We start from the raw sequence: 20477 nt of genomic DNA, 5'->3' as shown, positions 1-20477 counted from the left end.
AGTATGGAAGTTAAGTAACTTCATAAAAGAATTTAAACATCTCATTATTGCTGTTGAGGAATTTGATTTTAGAACTTCACAGTCGCGCGTGCGTGCGTGCGTGTGTGTGTCCGCTGCTAATCTCGCTAACAACTGGACCTATCAGCCTAAATGTGTTTTGTGCACAGTTATGACAGTATGATCAAGAGCTTCTCATGACTGCGGCGATTCAAACCCTTTTGGAAAACGTTTGTACTCGCGGTCGCCGCCGCTGCTCCCTTTCTCCACTCACTCTCCAGCTCGCTCGATCAACGTTGCTCTGTCGCTGCACGCATGCGCACAATCGAGTTAGCTCGGGCAGCGAGAGTTGCAGTTTACCGAATAAGCTAAAAACAAGTATTTTTGGCATTTGTGCTGTCCCTTTATTTCTTCATTTGCAGGGCAAAGGACAGAAATCGGGGGGATTTTATCGTTGCATTTTAGGACGTATTCTGTTGCCTCCTATCCGCGTTGTAGTGCACTTGTGAACACTTAAATTTGTTTTTAAATTATTATACAATATTGAAGTATTGCGGTGAGCCACAATACTGTCGCTGTTGTTTATGATTTATTTGCATTGTCTATTCTCTTTAATATTTGTTGTGGTTTTTTTTAATCAATTTGGGCGGACTTTGAGCACTTATTAGGCTGGATAACGTCAGGCGGATCTGGCAACGCGGTTGCTACGTCGTAGTAGTTTGTGTTCGTTTTTGAGCATGCGTTAGATTCCCAGTCTTGACTCAACAGGTTGCTACTCGGACCAAACCTACTGGGACAAATATCTGATGTTTTTACATTTCTTTCTTTTCTTTTTTTTCTTTTTCGTTGTTGTTTGGGTCGCCCTGGCGACCCGCCTGGCAGAGTGCGTGCCACCGCGTAAGGCTGAGCCCTTATCGCCGCGGCCTGGGTTCGAATCTGGCCGCGGGTCCTTTGCTGCGCGTCACCCTCCCCTCTCTCTCCCCTGCCCTCTCCCGTCTCTCTCGGCCGTCGCGAATTATAAATAAGAGACACCTCGTTCTTCCCCCCGAGGTGGACTACTTGAGTGTTTAGCAACTAGCTAGCGAGACCGACAGTAGTGGTAGCTTAGCCATGATGGAGTGGAGAGGGAACGGAGCTTCAGTGTTCCTGGATGCGGAGCCTCGCGGTGACCCAGCCTCCACCTCGAAGGGCTATGGTGGTGCCCATCTTCACCAGCAGGTACCCGTGCTAAAGCTCACACATTGTCGGTACTAAATGAGAGAGCGTAAGCCTATTTGGGGATCATTCTCTCGAGAGACGTGCCAAGTAACTTAGCTTAGCTAGCTGTTCGCAGCTAGTCACTGTTTTGGCAAAGCGCATCTTTCGAACTGCTCGGCGGAAGAGTCAAGGTGTTGCGTTGCCAACGTTCATGTCAAAAACAAAAAAAAACCCGTTGGCTTATGTTTGCGAACATAACTGCTGTAATTGCCTGTTCGGAAAAACGCAACTGTTATCGTAGCTAGTCGGATAATGCAGGACAAGCCAGCGCCGGCGAGATGTTGTGTTGCGTGAAGGTGGAACACTTTTTAATAGGTGGAGGATGAACTCCTCCTGGTGTGGTTAAATGCCGCGACACTGTGGTTATCTTATGGCCACATGTCGTCTTTCCGATCGGGAAATGGAGCTAACTTTCCACACTCGTTGCACAGGTGTTGGGGGTTAACATCCCGAGTGTGTGCGCTTGTGTGTATGAGAGCAATGGTCGATGAGATCAGATGCCACAATAAGGCGTACAGCGTTTCGGCTGTTCTCCCAGGTCTTCCACAGTCTGTGACACTCGACAGCTGTGTGGAATGGCTGTTGATTGGTAAAAGCATACGGATTGCTGGTGGTGTTGTGGCTATGTTATTTTTAGCCCTCTCCTCACACCCTGCACCACTATAGCATAACTATCATAACGATGTGCTGTGAAAGCTAATGCAACTGGACTGTAATTTAAAATAATCACAGAAAGTCCAGCTCTTTCCTTCTGGCTTCCTCATTTCCACCCTAATTTGGATTGGACCAGAGTAGAAAATAAAACACCAGCCAAAAATGCTGACACATTTTCATTGAGACTACTATAAAAGCCTCATTGCCAGATAAAGTAACGTAATTTTTTCAGATGCCTATCTATCCTTTGACTTATATTTGGTAAGTGGAATGTTGAAATTGACTGGTAAATATGTTGGGGCAGTGGACAGAAAAGCTGGTTTCCTTCTTTCAGGGATGGGCAACATGATCCAGAAAAGTGCCGGTGTTGGGTGCAGGTCTTCGTTCCAGCCAAGCAGTTGAACACTTGAGTTTACAAATCAAGGTCCTGAGCAGACTATTGGTTGACTAATAGAATCAGGTGTGCAACTGCTTGGTTGGAACAAAGACCTGCACCCACACTGGCCCTTTCTGGATCATGTTGCCCATCACTGGTACATTAACCAGGGCAATCTTGGAATTCTTTAATAGAGCTATAGATTAAGTTATGTTAAGAGGAGAGGTGACAATTAGCGAGCAGCAGCGTGGTTTCATGCCATGAACGAGCACTACAGATGCGATGTTTGCTTTGAGTGTTGATGGAGACGTATAGAGAAGGCAGAGGGAGTTACATTGTGTCTTTGTGGATTTAGAGAAAGCATATGACAGGGTGCCGAGAGAGGAGGTGTGGTATTGTATGAGGAAGTCAGGAGTGGAAGAGAAGTGTGTAGGAGTGGTGCAGGATATGTAGTATGAGGGCAGTGTGACAGTGGTGAGGTGTGCGGTAGGAATGACGGATGGGTTCAAGGTGGAGGTGGGCTTACATCAAGGATTGACTCTGAGCCCTTTCTTGTTTGCAATGGTGATGGACAGATTGACATACGAGATCAGGCAGAAGTCTCCGTGTACGATGATGTTCGCAGATGACATTGTGATCTGTAGCAAGAGTAGGGTGCAGGTTGAGGAGAGCTTGGAGTGGTGAAGAAATGCACTGGAGAGAATCAGAATGTCTATTGGCCATGTAGGTTTGCACGTACATGGAATTTGACTCTGGTTTCATGGCTCTCAGTGTACTTGACATGGAATAACAACACTATGACATAACAGTCTTCAGATATATACACAAGGATTGATTTATACAGGTGATAAAGTGCAGCGATGGAGAGAATATATCAGATGCTGAATAGATATTAGCAGGTTACTTGCATACCTGCCTGAGGTAGATGGACATGGCAGCGTGTACCAGTATACATACAATATACAGTACAGTATATACGAAATGGTTGGATTTATTTGACAGTGTTAAGCGTTCATTTGAATTACAGCCCGCGGAAAGAAACTGTTTTTATATCTGGTTGTTTTGGGATACTGTGTTCTGTAGCGACTACCAGACGGGAGGAGTTGAAACAGGTTGTGACCAGGGTGTGATGGGTATGCAGTGATTTTTGCCTGCCTGTTTCCCGAGTTTGAAGGTGTATAAGTCGAAGGAAGAAGTGTATTAGAAGAGGAATGAAAGTCAGTAGGAGCAAGATGGAATACATATGCGTGAATGAGAGGGAGGACAGCGGAATGGTGAGGATGCAAAGAGTAGAGGTGATGAAGGTGGATGAGTTTAAATACTTGGGGTCAACTGTTCAAAGTAATGGGGAGTGCGGAAGAGAGGTGAAGAAACGAGTGAAGGCAGGGTGGAGTGGATGGAAAAGAGTGTTAGGAGTGATTTGCGACAGAAGGGTACTAGCAAGTTAAAGGGAAGGTTTACAAGATGGTTGTGAGACCAGCTATGTTATATGGTTTGGAGACAGTGGCACTGACAAAAAGACAGGAGGTGGAGCTCGAGGTGGCACAGTTGAAGATACTAAGCTTTTCATTGTGAGTGATGAAGAAGGACAGGATTAGGAATGAGTATATTAGAGGGACAGCTCAGGTTGGACGGTTTGGAGACAAAGCAAGAGAGGCAAAATTGAGAGGGTTTGGACATGTGTGGAGGAGAGATGCTGGGTATATCATGAGAAGGATTCTGAATATGGAGCTACCAGGGAAGAGGAAAAGAGGAAGGCCAAAGAGGAGGTTTATGGATGTGGTGGGGGGAGGACATGCAGGTGGCTGGCATGACAGAGGAAGCTGCAGTAGATAGGAAGAGATGGAAAAGGAGGATCTACTGTGGCGACCCCTAACGGGAACAACCGAAAGTACTAGTAGTAGTAGATTAGGAGAAATATGGTTTGGGTAATGGCTTTACTATGGACTAAAGACTTTTTTCCCCCCTTCTCCTCTCAAATTGCTCCTCCTTTCCCATAAATTGACTGTCCTCTCAGTCAAGTTCGTCCCCCTATGATAGTGCCATGGCCTCTCTATGCCAGAGCCAGCAGCGCTGTGTGAAGGCTTCTATCGTTTCCAGCTGGAGACTGGCAGAGACTCAGGATCAGCTTTGTTCTTTGGGGGTCCACGGCTCTGAGTCACTAGAGCAGGAAAGGGCCCGGATCTTGGCCTGCCCCACAGAGCTCGTGCACACTGAGCAGGAGTGGCGGCGTAAGGAGAGTATGCTGGGAGGCCATGACACCAGCCGCAGCCCTGAGCTTGGAGCCGCTGGAAGTTGGGATGTTTTTGATAAGGTAAGTTTGCTTTTTTTATCCTGTGAGTGTCCTCTGGATAAAAAAATGAAAAACTTCAGTGAAGCAACTGAAAAGGATGCTTTGTCATGATTTAGTGTTTGCTAGTGAGACTTAGACAGCACAGTGATCTATTTCCATTTTAGATGATAGCTGTGGAATCCAGGTTACAAGGGACATAATTTATGTTTGATTCCTATTTGTGCTAATCCAATAAAATTAAAGAGGAGGAAGATGAGAAATGAAAGGTATTTCAACATCTAAATTTGTGTGAGATGATGTCAGTGCAGAATGTCACCCAGTTACTATGTGTGCTTGTTGTGTAGGTCTGCTCTTATGAAATGAATTGGGAACCCTGCTCTCTTTTCACAGCTGTACTGAACAAGCAGTCTTATATCTGTCCCTAATGGTAATTAGTCCAAGTCTGTTTGTACCCACTGTTCACATTCTGCTATTGCATGTTCTCTCCCTTTCCAGAGTATTATCAATGTCCCAAACAGTCCCCAAGAAAAGGATCAGGAAAGAGGCAAAACATTTCTCCAAATGTATGAACAACAACTCAGACACTTTGGTAAGTGTGATAGAATTCACAGTGTATGTATGACCTGCTGTCAAAGAAATGGTAATGTGGGGGTGTCTGGGTGGCATGGCGGTCTATTCCATTTCCCATCAACACGGGGACCGCCAGTTCGAATCCCCGTGTTACATTCGGCTTGGTCAGGTGTCCCCACAGACACAATTGGCTGTGTCTGCGGGTGGGAAGCCGGATGTGGGTATGTGTCCTGGTCGCTGCACTAGTGCCTCCTCTGGTCTGTCGGGGCGCCTGTTCGGGGGGGAGGGAGTGGGGGGGAATAGCGTGATCCTCCCACGTGCTACATCCCCCTGGGGAAACTCCTCACTGTCAGGTGAAAAGAAGCGGCTGGCGACTATACGTGTATCGGAGGAGGCATGTGGTAGTCTGCAGCCCTCCCCGGATCGGCAGAGGGGGTGGAGCAGCAACCGGGAGTAGTTGGCCATGTAAAATTGGGGAGAAAAAAGGGGAAAATCCCCCGAAAAATAAATGGTAATGTGTAACAAATTGCATCACTTGTGCTGTCCTGTGATTTTAATCATCTTCATGCAAGTCAAGTCTTAGAGAATAACAGTTTTGGTTTAGAATTTATAAGACTCTTTTATCAATGGAGCAATTTTGTTGGAAAGACCCCAGTCTTCATTTGAACGCCTTTACATTTTATGGCATTTAGGAGAAAAGTTATCCAAATTATAGCTTATTCATATCTTGAAAAAAGTAAAAAATGCAACTTGAAAAATTTTGTCGATAACACCCTTTTGAGGCTATGCAATGTCAAATGAACTAAATAGAAGGAAAGGAAAATGTCCGTTGGGTAAAGTGTAAAATTGCATAGATTAATTTGCTAAATTAGTTGTGTACTCAGAAATTATTTGTAGGACATTAGTCCTCAGTCATTTCATATCATTGATTTCAGTTTGTATGCTTGCTATATGTCTGTCAGGCATGTTGCGGAGATGGGATGACAGTCAACAATTTCTATCTGACCAACCTCAGCTCATCTGCGAGGAAACGGCCAACTACCTGATCCTATGGTGCTTCAGATTACAGCAGGAAGGGGTCAGAAAATAGTCTTAAACCATCAGTTTTTAATGTTTGTGTTTATAAATCACACATACTTGATGTCTGTCTTTCTGCATGCTCCTTCGCCTGTCCTGAATCGCACTACACAGAGTCACATGCTATTAACATATTGACACCGCAACAGCACAATATCGGATTTTGGGCACCTTAATTAAATTTTTGAAATTTATTGGAAATCTAGTTATTAGATATTGAATAAGCTCAGTGTGTGTATGTGTGTGTGTGTGTGTGTGTGTGTGTATGTGTGACCAGTCAATACTTACAGTAACTTATACATATGAAATGCACATCCAAATGAAACAGCTTTGGGGGTATCTGGGTGGCATGGTGGTCTATTCCGTTGGCTACCAACATAGGGATCCCAGTTCAGATCCCTGTGTTGCCTCCGACTTGGTCGGGTGTCCCTACAGACACAATTGGCTGTGTCTGCGGGTGGGAAGCTGGGTATGTGAGTATGTGTCCTGGTCGCTGCACTAGCGCCTCCTCTGGTCGGTCGGGGCACTTGTTTGGGGGGGAGGGGACTGGGTGATCCTCCCACGCGCTACATCCCCCTGGTGAAACTCCTCACTGTCAGGTGAAAAGAAGCAGCTGGTGACTCCACATGTATCGGAGGAGGCATGTGGTAGTCTGCAGCCCTCCCCAGATCGGCAGAGGGGGTGGAGCAGCGATCAGGATGGCTCAGAAGAGTGGGCTAATTGGCTGGATACAATTGGGGTGAAAAAGGGGGAAAAAATCCCCCCCAAAAGTGAAACTGCTTTATTTCCCATTTGTTGGCACTAACTTAGATATCTTAATTATGAAATTCATTTCAATTTTATTCAGTAGTGCTACATAAAATAAGTGTCAGGAACCAAAGGATGACACATGATCTTGCCATTGTTTTACCAGCCACTCTATTTTTGTAGCACTCTGCCAAAGTTAGGGTATGATCCACCACTCATTTGCAACAAACACATGCTCTTTGTCCCTCCAGATAGAGATTTGGCTCCAATAAAAGTGAAGAGATATACACAAACTGGGTATTTTACAACCTTTCTCCTGGATCACCACCTTGCCGTTGTGGAGAATCTTGCGTGTGCCAAAGATTCCAAGAGCTATGCCGTCTGTATTCCAGTATTTTGTATTCCAATGAACGGTTTAACTAGGTCACGGAGCTGTATCCTTATTTTGGCTAACACAGTTCATCATTACAAACAACACGGGCATCATGGTTTTCTCTGAATATGATCACAGACGCCTACTGCAACAAGTTTGTTTTCTGCGTAGACAAGATACTGCGCACAGTCAGGAACTTACCAGCTCGCCAACGCGTGAAGGAACACTAACACAGGCAGGATTACAGCATTCTGCGCACTGATATTTTATTTATAACTCTCACTCTTCACGAAATCCTTTGCACAAATAATGTCTCGCTCAGATCAGTGTTATTATTATTATTATTTTATTATTATTAGTCATAGTAGTAATAGTAGTAGTATTAGTAGTATTAGTAGTGACTATTTTCAAGAAAAAGGTGATGATGGAGAAGATGACATGGTCAGATTTGGTGGACCCATTTAACCATATCTATACTCTATATAAATTATAAATAATATATAAAATATTAATGTAAAAATATAAATAAATAAATAAATAAATGATGAATATATGTATAAACATAAATAATATGTATTTATTAAATATATAAATAATATAAATATATAAAATAAGTGCTATATAAATAACATTTTGCTTGCTTGCTTGCTTGCTATACTCAACAAAAAAAAGCAGCAATCAAACCCTTCAAAAATTGTATTGAATAGAATTTAATAAATTAAAACGGTCAACTTAAGTAGATAAATTGAACACATCTATTGGTTTCAAAGCTTTTGTGATACAGATATGTCTCTGAAGGCAACAAATACCCTCAAAACAAGGTATGGTCATCTGGTGTGACCACCATTTGCTCAGTGCAGCACAGCACGCCTCCTTCTCATAGAGTTGATCAGCTTGTTGATTTGGACATGTGGAATGTCGTCCCACTCCTCTACACCAGCCAAGTTGTTGAATCGTGGTGGGAACGTTACTTGTGTTGTATTAACCGTTGGCACAGAATCTAGGTTCAGAGTGGCGTAGTAGCATTTTGCCCTGCTTGTAGTCATTACTTGTGAAATGATCCTGTCATCAGCAGTGTTGCTGCATAACACGGAGTCAGAGGGGAAAAAGTGGAATTTGCATTCTGTTAATGATCACATTGTCTGTACTTTTCTTTCACAGCTGGGTACTGAACAGTTAATTGTCCCAGGCAGAGCTGGCAAGAAGAAATTGAAAGTTGCACAGAAATGCAAAAGTTATTTTCAGTTTCATCAAGCGAGTACCTTAAATCTTGCCCGTGTTGCTCTCCTGTCGGCACACTGCTAAGTTCCTGTACTGTGTAGTCCAGAAAAGAAACCTATTGCTGTGACCGTGTGTGAACACATTCAAAGAAAACCACAATGCCCAAATTGTTCCTAATGATGAGTTGTGTTGGCTGAAAGCATCCAGCTCTGTGAGCTGATTAAACCTCGTTTTAGAACACAATGGAGTTCAATGGCTTGCATAATGTCACCGTCATTGACATTGGCTATAACACAGCTGCTGTTGAATAGGAGAAAATCATTGTTGGTTTCAGTCTTCTTATCGTCCATGTCAACAATACAAAAAAAAAATCACATGGGTCTTATCCGTTTACCCATTTTCCTATGTTTTATCTCTGACAGAAAGAGGCTCTGATGGAGCAGGTGGCCCATCAGGCGGTAGCAATGCAATTCATCCTGGAGATGGCCTCTAACGCCCAGCTAGATCCCAGAGGCTGCTTCAGGGAGTTCTTCCACAAAGCCAAAGTAAGAGGATTTGTTAAATAACAAACTTACTGCTGTATGGGAAGGTATACCTCCTCTCCCCTGTGCCCCTGCAAAGCTTTTAAAAATGATCCATACAGGGGGTTTTCGGGGTAGCGTAGTGGTCTATTCCGTTACCTACCAACACGGGGATCACAGATTCGAATCCCTGTGTTACCTCTGGCTTGGTTGAGCGTCTCTACAGACACAATTGGCCGTGTCTGCAGGTGGGAAGCCGGATGTGGGTATGTGTCCTGGTCACTGCACTAGCACCTCCTCTGGTCAGTCAGAGCGCCTGTTCGGGGGAGGGGGAACTGGGGGAAATAGCGTGATCCTCCCATGTGCTACATCCTCCTGGCGAAACTCCTCACTGTCAGGTGAAAAGAAGCGGCTGGTCACTCCACATGTATCGGAGGAGGCATGTGGTAGTCTGCAGCCCTCCCCGGATCGGCAGAGGGGGTGAGCAGCGACCAGGACGGCTCAGAGGAGTGGAGTAATTGGCCAGGGACAATTGGGGGGAAAAAGGGGTAAAAATTCAAAAGAAAAAAAAAAAGATCCATACTGAAGGCCTGATGGGAAGTTGTTAGTTTTATGCAGTAACAATATATAACCCACATGCCAGATAATAGGAAGGGGAATCTAGTTCACCACTGGTGCAGAAAGTCTTTTTATGCTATAGCAAAAACATCTTAGATAATGCCTTTATTCAACTTAAAGAAATATAGTTGGAAAAACATCTGATATGCCCTAAGATTACATTAACTATGCTCTGCTGCACATTACACATCAGAACTTACTAACAAGCATAGTTTGAGGTTTATTTTTAGCTTTGACAACCCATTTGAGATTAATGGCTTAGTCTGGTGAAGGAATAGATGCTGACTAACAGAACAGAAACATTGAGGATGACCAGGTAGGGTCATGTGACCATTTTGTGGCAAATGCTAGGTTTATACTGTGACAGTATCACCAAGTACACGTCACCTAATACACACAACACACTTAGCATGTCATAACATTTTTGTTGTTTTATTATTTGCACAGAGGGATGTCCATGCCTCCATGACATTTTTTTTCAGTTTAGCAGGATATGTATTCAACGTCATGTGAATAATGGATGGGTCAAACATTCGACAGATGTCACCACATACGGTGTTTCACTCACAAAAGGCCTAAACAAAACTGACATCTCATTTTAAGTTATTTAACAATGAGATTGTGATTAGCGTATGTAAAAGCCATTGAAAAGTTCCACTGTACATTTACCTCATATATTCTTAAGTTTAACCTTTCACCTGACAGAAATTATGCTAATTTTACTGTTAACATGACATTTTGTGTGTGGTTCCATTAATGTAAAAATGAATGGGAATCATGGGCGGCACAGTGGTTAGTGCGGTCACCTCACAGCAAGAAGGTCCTGGGTTCGAGCCCCGGGGTAGTCCAACCTTGGGGGTCGTCCCGGGTCATCCTCTGTGTGGAGTTTGCATGTTCTCCCCATGTCTGCGTGGGTTTCCTCCGGGTGCTCCAGTTTCCTCCCACAGTCCAAAGACATGTAGGTCAGGTGAATCGGCCATATTAAATTGTCCCTAGGTGTGAATGTGTGTGTGTGTGTGTGTGTGGGCCCCGTGTTGGACTGGCGGCCTGTCCAGGGTGTCTCCCCGCCTGCCGCCCAATGACTGCTGGGATAGGCTCCAGCATCCCGCAACCCTGAGTTGGACAAGCAGTTTGGATAATGGATGGATGGGAATCATTTAAGATTTTATGACGTCTAAAAAATTGAAACTGTATAAATGCAAATTTTATGGGGGGGGGGGGCATGAAACGCTTGGAGTAAATTAGTTAATACTTTTGCTTAACTTGGTGTCCTAAAACACTATTGATAGTCAGCACATGATATTTAATTCAATTTATTGTCATTAAAAACAATGTGCAGGCACATGTTAAAAATGAAATGAGGGCTGTGGCTTCACCAAACAGTGCAAGACAGACACAGACAAACACAGCAAACACAATATAAGATATACACACGAAGACCAAAAGCTATGTTATGTGAATATATATATCAATACAGATACAGGGAAAAAAAGTTTTAATACATTGCAGCTGCTAATGTGGTTCAACTAAGAATCATACAGCTTGCGTTGCCCAGCATCACACCCCTAATTTCAGTTGGACAGCAACCAATCAGATGAGGGAACATTTAAACTATAACAACCAATGAGGTAGGTATTTATGATGCACAGCAACCAATGGTGGTGTAGAAAACATTACAACCAATGGGGTAAGGCTCTGATTGTCTGTGGGTGGGAAGCCGGATGTGGGTGTGTGTCCTGGTCGCTGCACTAGTGCCTCCACTGGTCGGTCGGGGTGCCTGTTTGGGTGGGAGGGGGAACTGGGGGGAATAACATGATCCTCCCACGTGCTTTGTCCCCCTGGCGACACTCCTCACTGTCAGGTGAAAAGAAGCAGCTGGCGACTCCTCATGTATCGGAGGAGGCATGTGGTAGTCTGCAGCCCTCCCTGGCTCAGCAGAGGGGTTGGAGCAGCGACCGGGACGGCTCGGAAGAGGGGGGTAATTGGCCAAGTACAATTGGGAGAAAAAGGGGGGGGTCCCCCCCCAAAAAACAAGGCTCTCATTGGGAAAATTCATAGTCAAAATATATGTTCAACAAGTATATGCAGTATGAATTTCATTACATAGTGTTGCAATGATTCCTTTGTTTCCTTCAGCTTCTGAGTTGTACACTTGTGTTTTCATTGCATTATTTGAATTACCATCTGCAGACAATTTGTTTTTGCTGCTGCCTAATATTGTTGTCTTTCCTCCACCATTGGGATCTAGGCAGGAAAAGAGGGATACTTGGACATCTTCCATGCAGAGCTTGAGGCCTTCAAATGCAGAGTGAAAGAACACACAGTCAAGTCTCCTGCGGATACACCCAAAGACAGTGAGCACCAGAGTGCTGGTACACGCTGCCAGCTTGAACCCAAAGAAGTCTTGGAGTCTTTGCATCCAGTAAGTGCTTTTGGTATACATACACTAATGCTGAAACCTCCCTACCCTTTCTACTGGGGCATATGAGGTAAAACACTAGCTTCATCCAGGTTCACAACTAAAGAGCTGTGTTTGGAAACAAGTACATTCATGCAAACACAATTTGCTTTGATATGTGTAAGGGATAATCCATGTCAAGGTGTGCGTTAACATGCAAACTCCACACAGAGGACGACCTGGGACAACACCCAAGGTTGGACAACCCTGGGGTTCGAACCCAGGACCTTCTTGCTGTGAGGCAACTGCACCTCACAGGACCACCGTGCCGCCATTAAAAAAAACCCCCAAAAACTCCAGAATGTGTTAAAATCCTTTAACGCACACCGTGAAGTGGATTATCCTGCTTATACCATGTTCACTTAGCAAAGAATTTAAATAAAAGCATTCCATTTTTTTTTCTTCAAACACTTTCGACTGGGAATCGAAAGGTTATGGAGCAAAAGTTTTCCGCCAAGCTAACTTTGAATGTTCACGGGACTTTCTACTGATTCAGCGTGTTGCTATGGTTACAAAGCAAATCTGTGTCCAGTGTATGAATTTAGTACAGTGATTAAACTTTACCCGAACTACGTGTGCGTTATACGGTTTAAACAAAAACCCTCCCGCCAATCAGAGACCAGTGTTGTCAGGAAGCATGGTGTGTTGAGCATTTGATTTGTTCTTCCTCGTCAAAAATTTGTAAAAAAAAAATCCGACCTATCAAACAGAAGCTTTGCTGACTGTAAATTAACTTTACAACCAGTTATTGTCAGTGTGAGCTGAGAGAATGAGTAGACTGACAGAGAGTGGTTGGGATGGGAAAGGCAGGTGGAATGTACAAGATTGCTCCCCTTTTGTGTCGGCATACCTCAAACCATTTGCTGAATCCATATTTCAGACCTAAAGTACTTCAATATGTACGCAGAAAGTAGTTAATGCACACCAATAGTGTTCTAATGTCGTTTATGTCGTTTCCTTCAAATTTGGTGTTCATGAATCTCCAATTCTGTATGCAGTGACATCCTTTATCTGTGCTCACGACGTTTATCTGCAAGACCTCTTTTAGTTTACAGGTGGTTGCCATTGCTAAGAATGGCAACTGTAGGTGTTAGTCCAGCTGAGGATGCAACGTTTTAAATCCTTATGTTATTGTTAGGGGCGGCGCGGTGGTGCCGTGGTTGGTGCGGTGGCCTCACAGCAGGAAGGTCCTGGTTTCAAGTCCCAGGGTAGTCTAACCTTGGGGGTCATCCTGGGTTGTCCTCTGTGTGGCGTTTGCATGTTCTCCCCGTGTCTGCGTGGGTTTCCTCCGGGGGCTCCGGTTTCCTCCCACAGTACAAAGACATGTAGGTCAGGTGAATCGGCCATACTAAAATTGCCCCTAGGTGTGAATGTGTGTGTGTATGTCAGCCCTGTGTGATGGCCTGGCGGCCTGTCCAGGGTGTCTCCCCGCCTGCGGCCCAATGGCTGCTGGGATAGGCTCCAGCATCTCCGTGACCCTGAGAGCAGGATAAGCAGTTCAGATAATGGATGAATAAGAGCTTCTGTTGCAACAGCTGTTGTATGGTTTACTTATTTTCCCCATTTGATGACGAAGTAGTTGAGATAGATCATTCTTTATGGTATTTAAATACTGCCGTGGGGAGTATCTGAAAGAAGACTGAATTATTTATCTGAAAGATGACTGAATTATTTATGCCCATGAGACCGATGCTGGGCGATACGGTGGCGCAGTAGTTGGTGCAGTCGCCTCACGGCAAGAAGGTCCTGGGTTCAAGCCTCAGGGTAGTCCAACCTTGGTGGGTCATCCCTGGTCGTCCTCTGTGTGGAGTTTGCATGTTCTCTGTGGCGTGGGTTCGAATCCCACTTCTGACACCAAATTGTTGTGGATTTTCCTTTATCCTTTTAATGGGCTCTTGCCCCAGCAACCTCTGGGGAGAATAATCATCGGACAAATATTAAAGCAAACAGAGAATCTTTCATGCATCTGCAGATGGAGAGACATAAGGCTACACAGAGGTTCGTCTGTGAGGATATGCTCTGCCCCTGAGCTGGAGATAGTGGTTTCTTATAGAACAGTCCGTCGCATCATACGCTATGTTTCCTGCGTCAACTAAGGTGTAATCTTCCAAAGGAATGCAGGAAAGATCTACGTTAATCACGTTCTGTGCCTCGTGAGTGTCGGTAAGTTCGTTACATTTATCTTTGCTGTACCAGGCCGTTCCTGGGATGCGGCAACGGGGAGGCAAGCATGATGACAGTTGCTATGTGGCCCCATGGAAGGTACGCATGAGAACAATGGGTATGTGTGTCTGCAGTGAGTGAGAAGTTTCATACACACAGAGAATTGGAAAACTACAGAGTACATACAGAGTGCATATGGAGTACATTTTGTACTCCACATCTCCCCGTGTCTGCGTGGGTTTCCTCTGGGTGCTCCGGTTTCCTCCCACAGTCCAAAGATATGTAGGTCAGGTGAATCGGCCATACTAAAATTGCTCCTAGGTATGAATGTGCGTGTGTGTGTGTGGGGGGGGGGGGGCTGTGATGGCCTGATGGCCTGTCCAGGGTGTCTCCCCGCCTGCTGCCCAATGACTGCTGGAATAGGCTCCAGCATCCCGGCGACCCTGAGAGCAGGATAAGCAGTACAGATTATGGATGGATGAATGGATGGAGACTGATGCTACTATAGTAAATATGCTTAAGTACTAACAAATTTATTTATTGATGTTTGTCCCTTTTGTAGGAACAGAAAACTGGTTTCTAGCAGCAAGATATGCAGATTGTACAGAATTTTCTTAGCACTATGAATCCACAGGTAATGTCAAAATCCTACTAAATACCAAGAATACTACATTTTTGCCAATTCAGAATTATTTCATATTGCAATATTAAATGGAGCAAAATCAAATTTCAGCCATGCACAAATAGCCTTTTGATATCTTTTTCTAGTAAGATGTAAGATGTACTTTCCATTAATCCCCGTGGGGAAGTTCACCCTCTGCATTTAACCCATCCCAACACACACTGGAAGCAGTGGGTAGCCGTGTAGCTAGGAGCAGTAGGCAGCCACCGTGGAGCTCCCAGGGACCGACTCCAGTTCTTCTTGCCATTCCTCAGTCAAGGGCACAGACGGGAGTATTAACCCTAACATTAAACTAACATGCATGTCTTTTTGATGGCGGGAGGAAACCCGAGCACCCGGAGAGAACCCGCATAAACACGGGGAGAGCACGCAAACTCCACACAGAAAGGACCTGGGGTTCGAACCCAGGACCCTTTTGTTGTGAGGCAACAGTGGCTATAACACTGGGCCACCGTGTTGTCCCCCTCTAAAAAAGGTTTATGGATTTTCATTCCAACAAAGTATCAATCACTTTCCCTGCTGACTGCAGTTACCCCAAGTCGCTGGAAGATGGCAGCATCGAGTTATTATACAATAGGTTTCCAGCGCATTAAACCAGAGTTGCCTGCAATGAGATTCTCTGCTCTGCTGGCATTGGAGTGAGGATTCCTTCATTCGCTCTTCAAAGAAAGGATTTTACTGCTATTACATTTGCAGGCTCATCTTTATTTTTGGTAGCCCTATGATTTGTTCTTTTTACAAAAATCTAGTATGTTGTTTTGTCTGTTTTCAGCAATAGTTGCTCACTGACGTATGTGGGCCGGAACTTTTATCCTTTTTCAGAGCCCGATAAACCATATTAAGTTCTCATTAGACCTGGATCTTATTGCTGTACATATTAATATCTGGTAATATTGATATATTCAACCATTTCCAGTAAGCTTTTCTGTATACAGTGGCCTTGTTGAATGTGGTTCATCTGTTGCATTTTTTTTCTAAAATCCATAATAAGATGGTTCTATGATAGTCTTCACTATACACAAATCATCTTGTAATTAGTGTGAAAAATTACTCTCCTAAAACTTTATAGATTTATTCTTTTTTTAAAAAAACTGAAACAGGTTTTCCTTTATGGAATCAAAATTATTATTTTTCTCCCCAATTGTATCTGGCCAATTACCCCACTTGTCCGAGCCATCCCGGTTGCTTCGCCACCCCCTCTGCTGATCCGGGGAGTTGCTGCAGACTACCACATGCCTTCTCCGATACCCGTAGAGTCGCCAGCCGCTTCTTTTCACCTGACAGTGAGGAGTTTCACCAGGGGGGGATGTAGTGCGTGGGAGGATCATGCTATTCCCCCCAGTTCCCTCTCCCCTCCGAACAGGCGCCCTGACCGACCAGAGGAGGCGCTAGTGCAGCAACCAGGACACGTACCCACGTCCGGCTTCCCACCTGAAGACACGACCAGTTGTGTCTGTAGGGACACCTGACCAAGCCAGAGGCAACATGGGGATTCGAACCGGCGATTCCCGTGTTGGTAGGCAACGCAATAGACCGCCACGCCACCTGGACACTCAAAGTTAAATTTTAAGTAGCAAAAATCACTATCATTACATAACACATTTTAACATCTATTATATCTTAGAATAAACAGGGCAGGGTGTCCGGGTGGCATGGGGGTCTATTCCGTTGGCTACCAACACGGGGATCAGCATTTCGAATCCCCGTGTTGCCTCCGGCTTGGTTGGGCATCCCTACAGACACAATTGGCTGTGTTCTGTAAGTGGGTGGGAAGCCGGATGTGGGTATGTGTCCTGGTTGCTGCACTAGTGCCTCCTGTGGTCGGTCAGGGTGTCTGTTTTGGGGGGGAGGGGGAACTGGGAGGAATAGCAGGATCCTCCCACACACTACATCCCCCTGGTGAAACTCCTCACTGTCAGGTGAAAAGAAGCAGCTGGAGACTCCACATGTATTGAAGGAAGCATGTGGTAGTCTGCAGCCCTCCCCGGCTCAGCAGAGGGGGTTGAGCAGCGACTGGGATGGCTCAAAAGAGCGGGGTAATTGGCCAGATACAATTGGGCCCCCCCCCCCAAAAAAAATAATAAATAGAAGTAGGGTTTTGATTTGCTAACAAATAATGCATATTTATATTTTGCTGTCTGCTTTCATTAATGCAAGCACATGTGCTTGCATTAATGAAATGCATCTGATGTTTATCCAGTCCCTGCATTTTGGCCAATACAATTGCAATGCAGCAACTGATAAAAAAAATGTTGGGGGTGGGGGGGGCGACTAAGTGATGTGACAAGAGAATTCATTTTGGAGGGAAAGAATAGGGGGAAAAGCTAGCTGCTTAGATGCTAATTCTTTTGGCTCTTGCCCCACTGCATTAACATATTGGTCAAAACCTGACGGTTTGAAAGCCTTTTGCAAGAAAGAATGAAGCTGCTCTCCTCTGCTGGCCTCTTGGCCCAAGTCAATGCCAAACAGCTAGAGAGAAATGCAAACAAAGGCTCCTCTTCCCTCATGTGGGTAAACTATCACGGCAGGAATTTATTGAATTCATTGGCTGCAGTACTATTGAGGCTGAAACATGACACCCCAGTCCCTGTTGCTGGGGTTAGATGGTTATTTATCATGAAACAGCATCTGTTTTACCCCATATCTCTTCACCTCTATTTCCTATTTCAACTTCATCTTGCAATTAATCATGGCCTCTAAGAAATAATTTCAGGGCCATTCATAGTGAGCTATTTATTTAGGAGTAAAATGTTTTCCCTGGCTTGGATACTTTTTTGAATGTAAAAGAAGGGTATAAATGAGAGAATTTAGGGTACTCATAAAAGAGATTGGATTCAGTTCAGATGTAAACAAATGAAATGCTGGGCAGGAAACTTCAGTGTTGGGTGATGTAGCTGTGTAATCCCCCAAGCAAAGGGGTCAATTCCCAGGTTCTCTTTCATTTGCTGCCTCTCTCAGCTGAAACTGGTTTTGATATTTAACACATCAAATCTTTCAAGATCGATGAACTGTAAGAGGTGATCAGTTTATTCACTCTTCTTTTACAAGAGTGGAAACGTGTACTATAAGGCTTGGCAACAAAATTGATGACCTGTGTAGGCAGGACGCGGCTCAGCAGAATAGACAGCAGTGGCAATGGACTATGGCAGCATTTCGGGGCATTCACACTGAAATGTGATTTGAACTTGTCGCTCCCCGCCCCTCATCTAGAGCGAGCCAGACAGGCTCAGATCCTGTTTTGGTTTACGAAATTGATCACTGTATTGGCTGTTTTCATGTTAGTCTATTAATAGCCATTTAAATTTTAACAAAAACAGTTTATAATCACATTATAATCACAGTTTGCTGTTGTACAATTTTCAGCACACCTGGTATGCCCACTGGGTTGGAATTATTTTTTCCGTGTAACTGCTTTCCTCTGTGTCTTAAGTATATAATTATATTTATTACACAACAATAATGTTAATTTTTGCCACCAGAACTGGATGTTCCTCCATTTATCTTTTGTGTTCTCTTGTTTTGTCACATTCCATGTAGTGCAAACCTACATGGCCCATAAATATGATAAACATAAACATACATCTTGTTCCCTTTGGATCATTTAGATAGGCCATGTTCTATGGCCTATCTAAATAGCTAGCTAGGCATCAGACAAGCTTCTCAGAGTGGTATTAATGTGGTGATCTCAGAAGACTCTTCTGGCCTGCCAGGCTGTATGCGATATAACGTCTCTAAGACTCACTCTTTTCTCCTTATCCCACCTCCAGGTGGCAGAGTCCCATATGAAGCGCTGCTTAGAAGCTGGATTGTGGACTAAGGATGACACAACAGATACAGATGATATACGAATGATGGAGACCTCCTAGAAGACATTGGCTCTCATCCCACCCTGTTTCCTGTGTCCTTTCTGGAGCTCACCATCAGTTCCTGGTTACACAATATTATCTTTGTCATTAACTCTCTATACAGCTGACCTGACTGAAAATGGCACAACAGAGCAGGGCTAAATAAAAGCACGGTAAATGTACACTGATACTACGGGGTGGCATAGTGTCCCAGTGGTTAGCACTGTTGCTTCACAGCAAGAAGGTCCTGGGTTTGAACCCCAGGCTGTCCCAGGTCCTTTCTGTGTGGCATTTGCATGTTCTTCCCGTATCTGCGTGGGTTTCCTCCAGGTGCTCTGGTTTCCTCCCACCATCAAAAAGGCATGCATGTTAGGGCTAATACTCCCGTCAGTGCCCCTGACCAAGACAATGGAAAGAAGAACAGGAGTTGGTCCCCGGGCGCTGCAGCTGCCCACTGCTCCTATACAACAGGATGACTTAAATGCAGAGAACACATTTAATTGTAACCTGTACAATGACAGAAAAAGTGGATTCTTTCTGCTTGTCTCTGCACCATACACCATCTCTACACTACAGAAGAATCTGCAGACAAAATATCGTATTATCTCATGGGTAACTGTAATTTCATTTACTTGGCAAAAGTAAACTTGTTGCTGTTATTTTGTTGGACTTTGTCAACTCGCATCCTGTATTTTTTTTCAAGACAGTTTGGAATTTTTAAAGTCTTCCTATTTTCTACCCACCTACTACTACTTTCGGCTGCTCCCGTAAGTGTTCGCCACAGCAGATCATCAGTTTCCATCTCTTCCTGTCCTCTGCGTCTTCTTCTCTCATGCCAGCCACTTGCATGTCCTCCCTCACCACATCCATAAACCTCCTCTCTGGCCGTCATTGTTGTCTCTTGCCTCTTGCGGCTCTATCTTCAGCATCCTTCTCATAATATACCCAGCATCTCTCCTCTGCACATGTCCAAACCATTTCAATCTTGCCTCTCTTGCTTTGGCTCCAAACCGTCCAACCTGAGCTGTCCCTCTAATATAATCGTTCCTAATCCTGTCCTCCTTTGTCACTCCCAATGAAAATCTTACTATCTTCAACTCTGCCACCTCCAGCTCCACCTCCTGTCTTTTCGTCAGTGCCACTACCTCCAAACCATATAACATAGCTGGTCTCACTACCATCTTGTAAACCTTCCCTTTAACTCTTGCTGGTACGCTTCTGTCGCAAATCCCTTCTGACACTGTTTTCCATCCACTCCACCCTTCCTTCACTCGCTTCTTCACCTCTCTTCCGCACTCCCCGTTACTTTGAACAGTTGAACCCAAGTATTTAAATTCACCCACCTTTGTCACCTCTACTCCTTGCATCCTCACCATTCTACTTTCCTCGCTCTTATTCAGGTGTATGCCGTCTTGCTCCTACTGACTTTCATTCCTCTTCTCTCCAGTCTATACCTCCACCTCTCCAGGCTCTTGTCAACCTGCACCTTACTCTCACTACAGATCACAATGTCATCCGTAAACATCATGGTCGACGGAGACTCCTGCCTGATCTCATCTGTCAACCTGTCCATCACCATTGCAAACAAGAAAGGGCTCACTGCTGATCCTTGATGTAATCCCACC

General features: G+C 44.6%; 1 protein-coding gene across 2 annotated transcripts; it reads left to right on the top strand.

Annotated features, from left to right (window-relative positions):
• The first annotated feature begins 722 nt into the window (after positions 1-722).
• cdc37l1 (cell division cycle 37-like 1) lies at positions 723-19509 on the top strand. Of its 2 annotated transcripts, XM_056291049.1 has the most exons (8): positions 723-1215; positions 4302-4598; positions 5073-5166; positions 6110-6225; positions 8988-9110; positions 11953-12126; positions 14359-14424; positions 18775-19509. In XM_056291049.1, the coding sequence occupies exons 1-8, from the start codon at positions 1108-1110 to the stop codon at positions 18871-18873; spliced, it is 1077 nt and encodes a 358-aa protein (XP_056147024.1). In that variant the 5' UTR covers positions 723-1107; the 3' UTR covers positions 18874-19509. The 2 variants fall into 2 exon arrangements, with proteins under 2 accessions (XP_056147024.1, XP_056147026.1); XM_056291051.1 differs by lacking the exon at positions 14359-14424.
• Positions 19510-20477: the final 968 nt, after the last annotated feature.

Source organism: Lampris incognitus, chromosome 12 (assembly GCF_029633865.1).
Source record: "Lampris incognitus isolate fLamInc1 chromosome 12, fLamInc1.hap2, whole genome shotgun sequence".
Lineage (NCBI taxonomy): Eukaryota > Metazoa > Chordata > Actinopteri > Lampriformes > Lampridae > Lampris > Lampris incognitus.
This window is presented reverse-complemented; position numbering and strand designations above follow the sequence as displayed.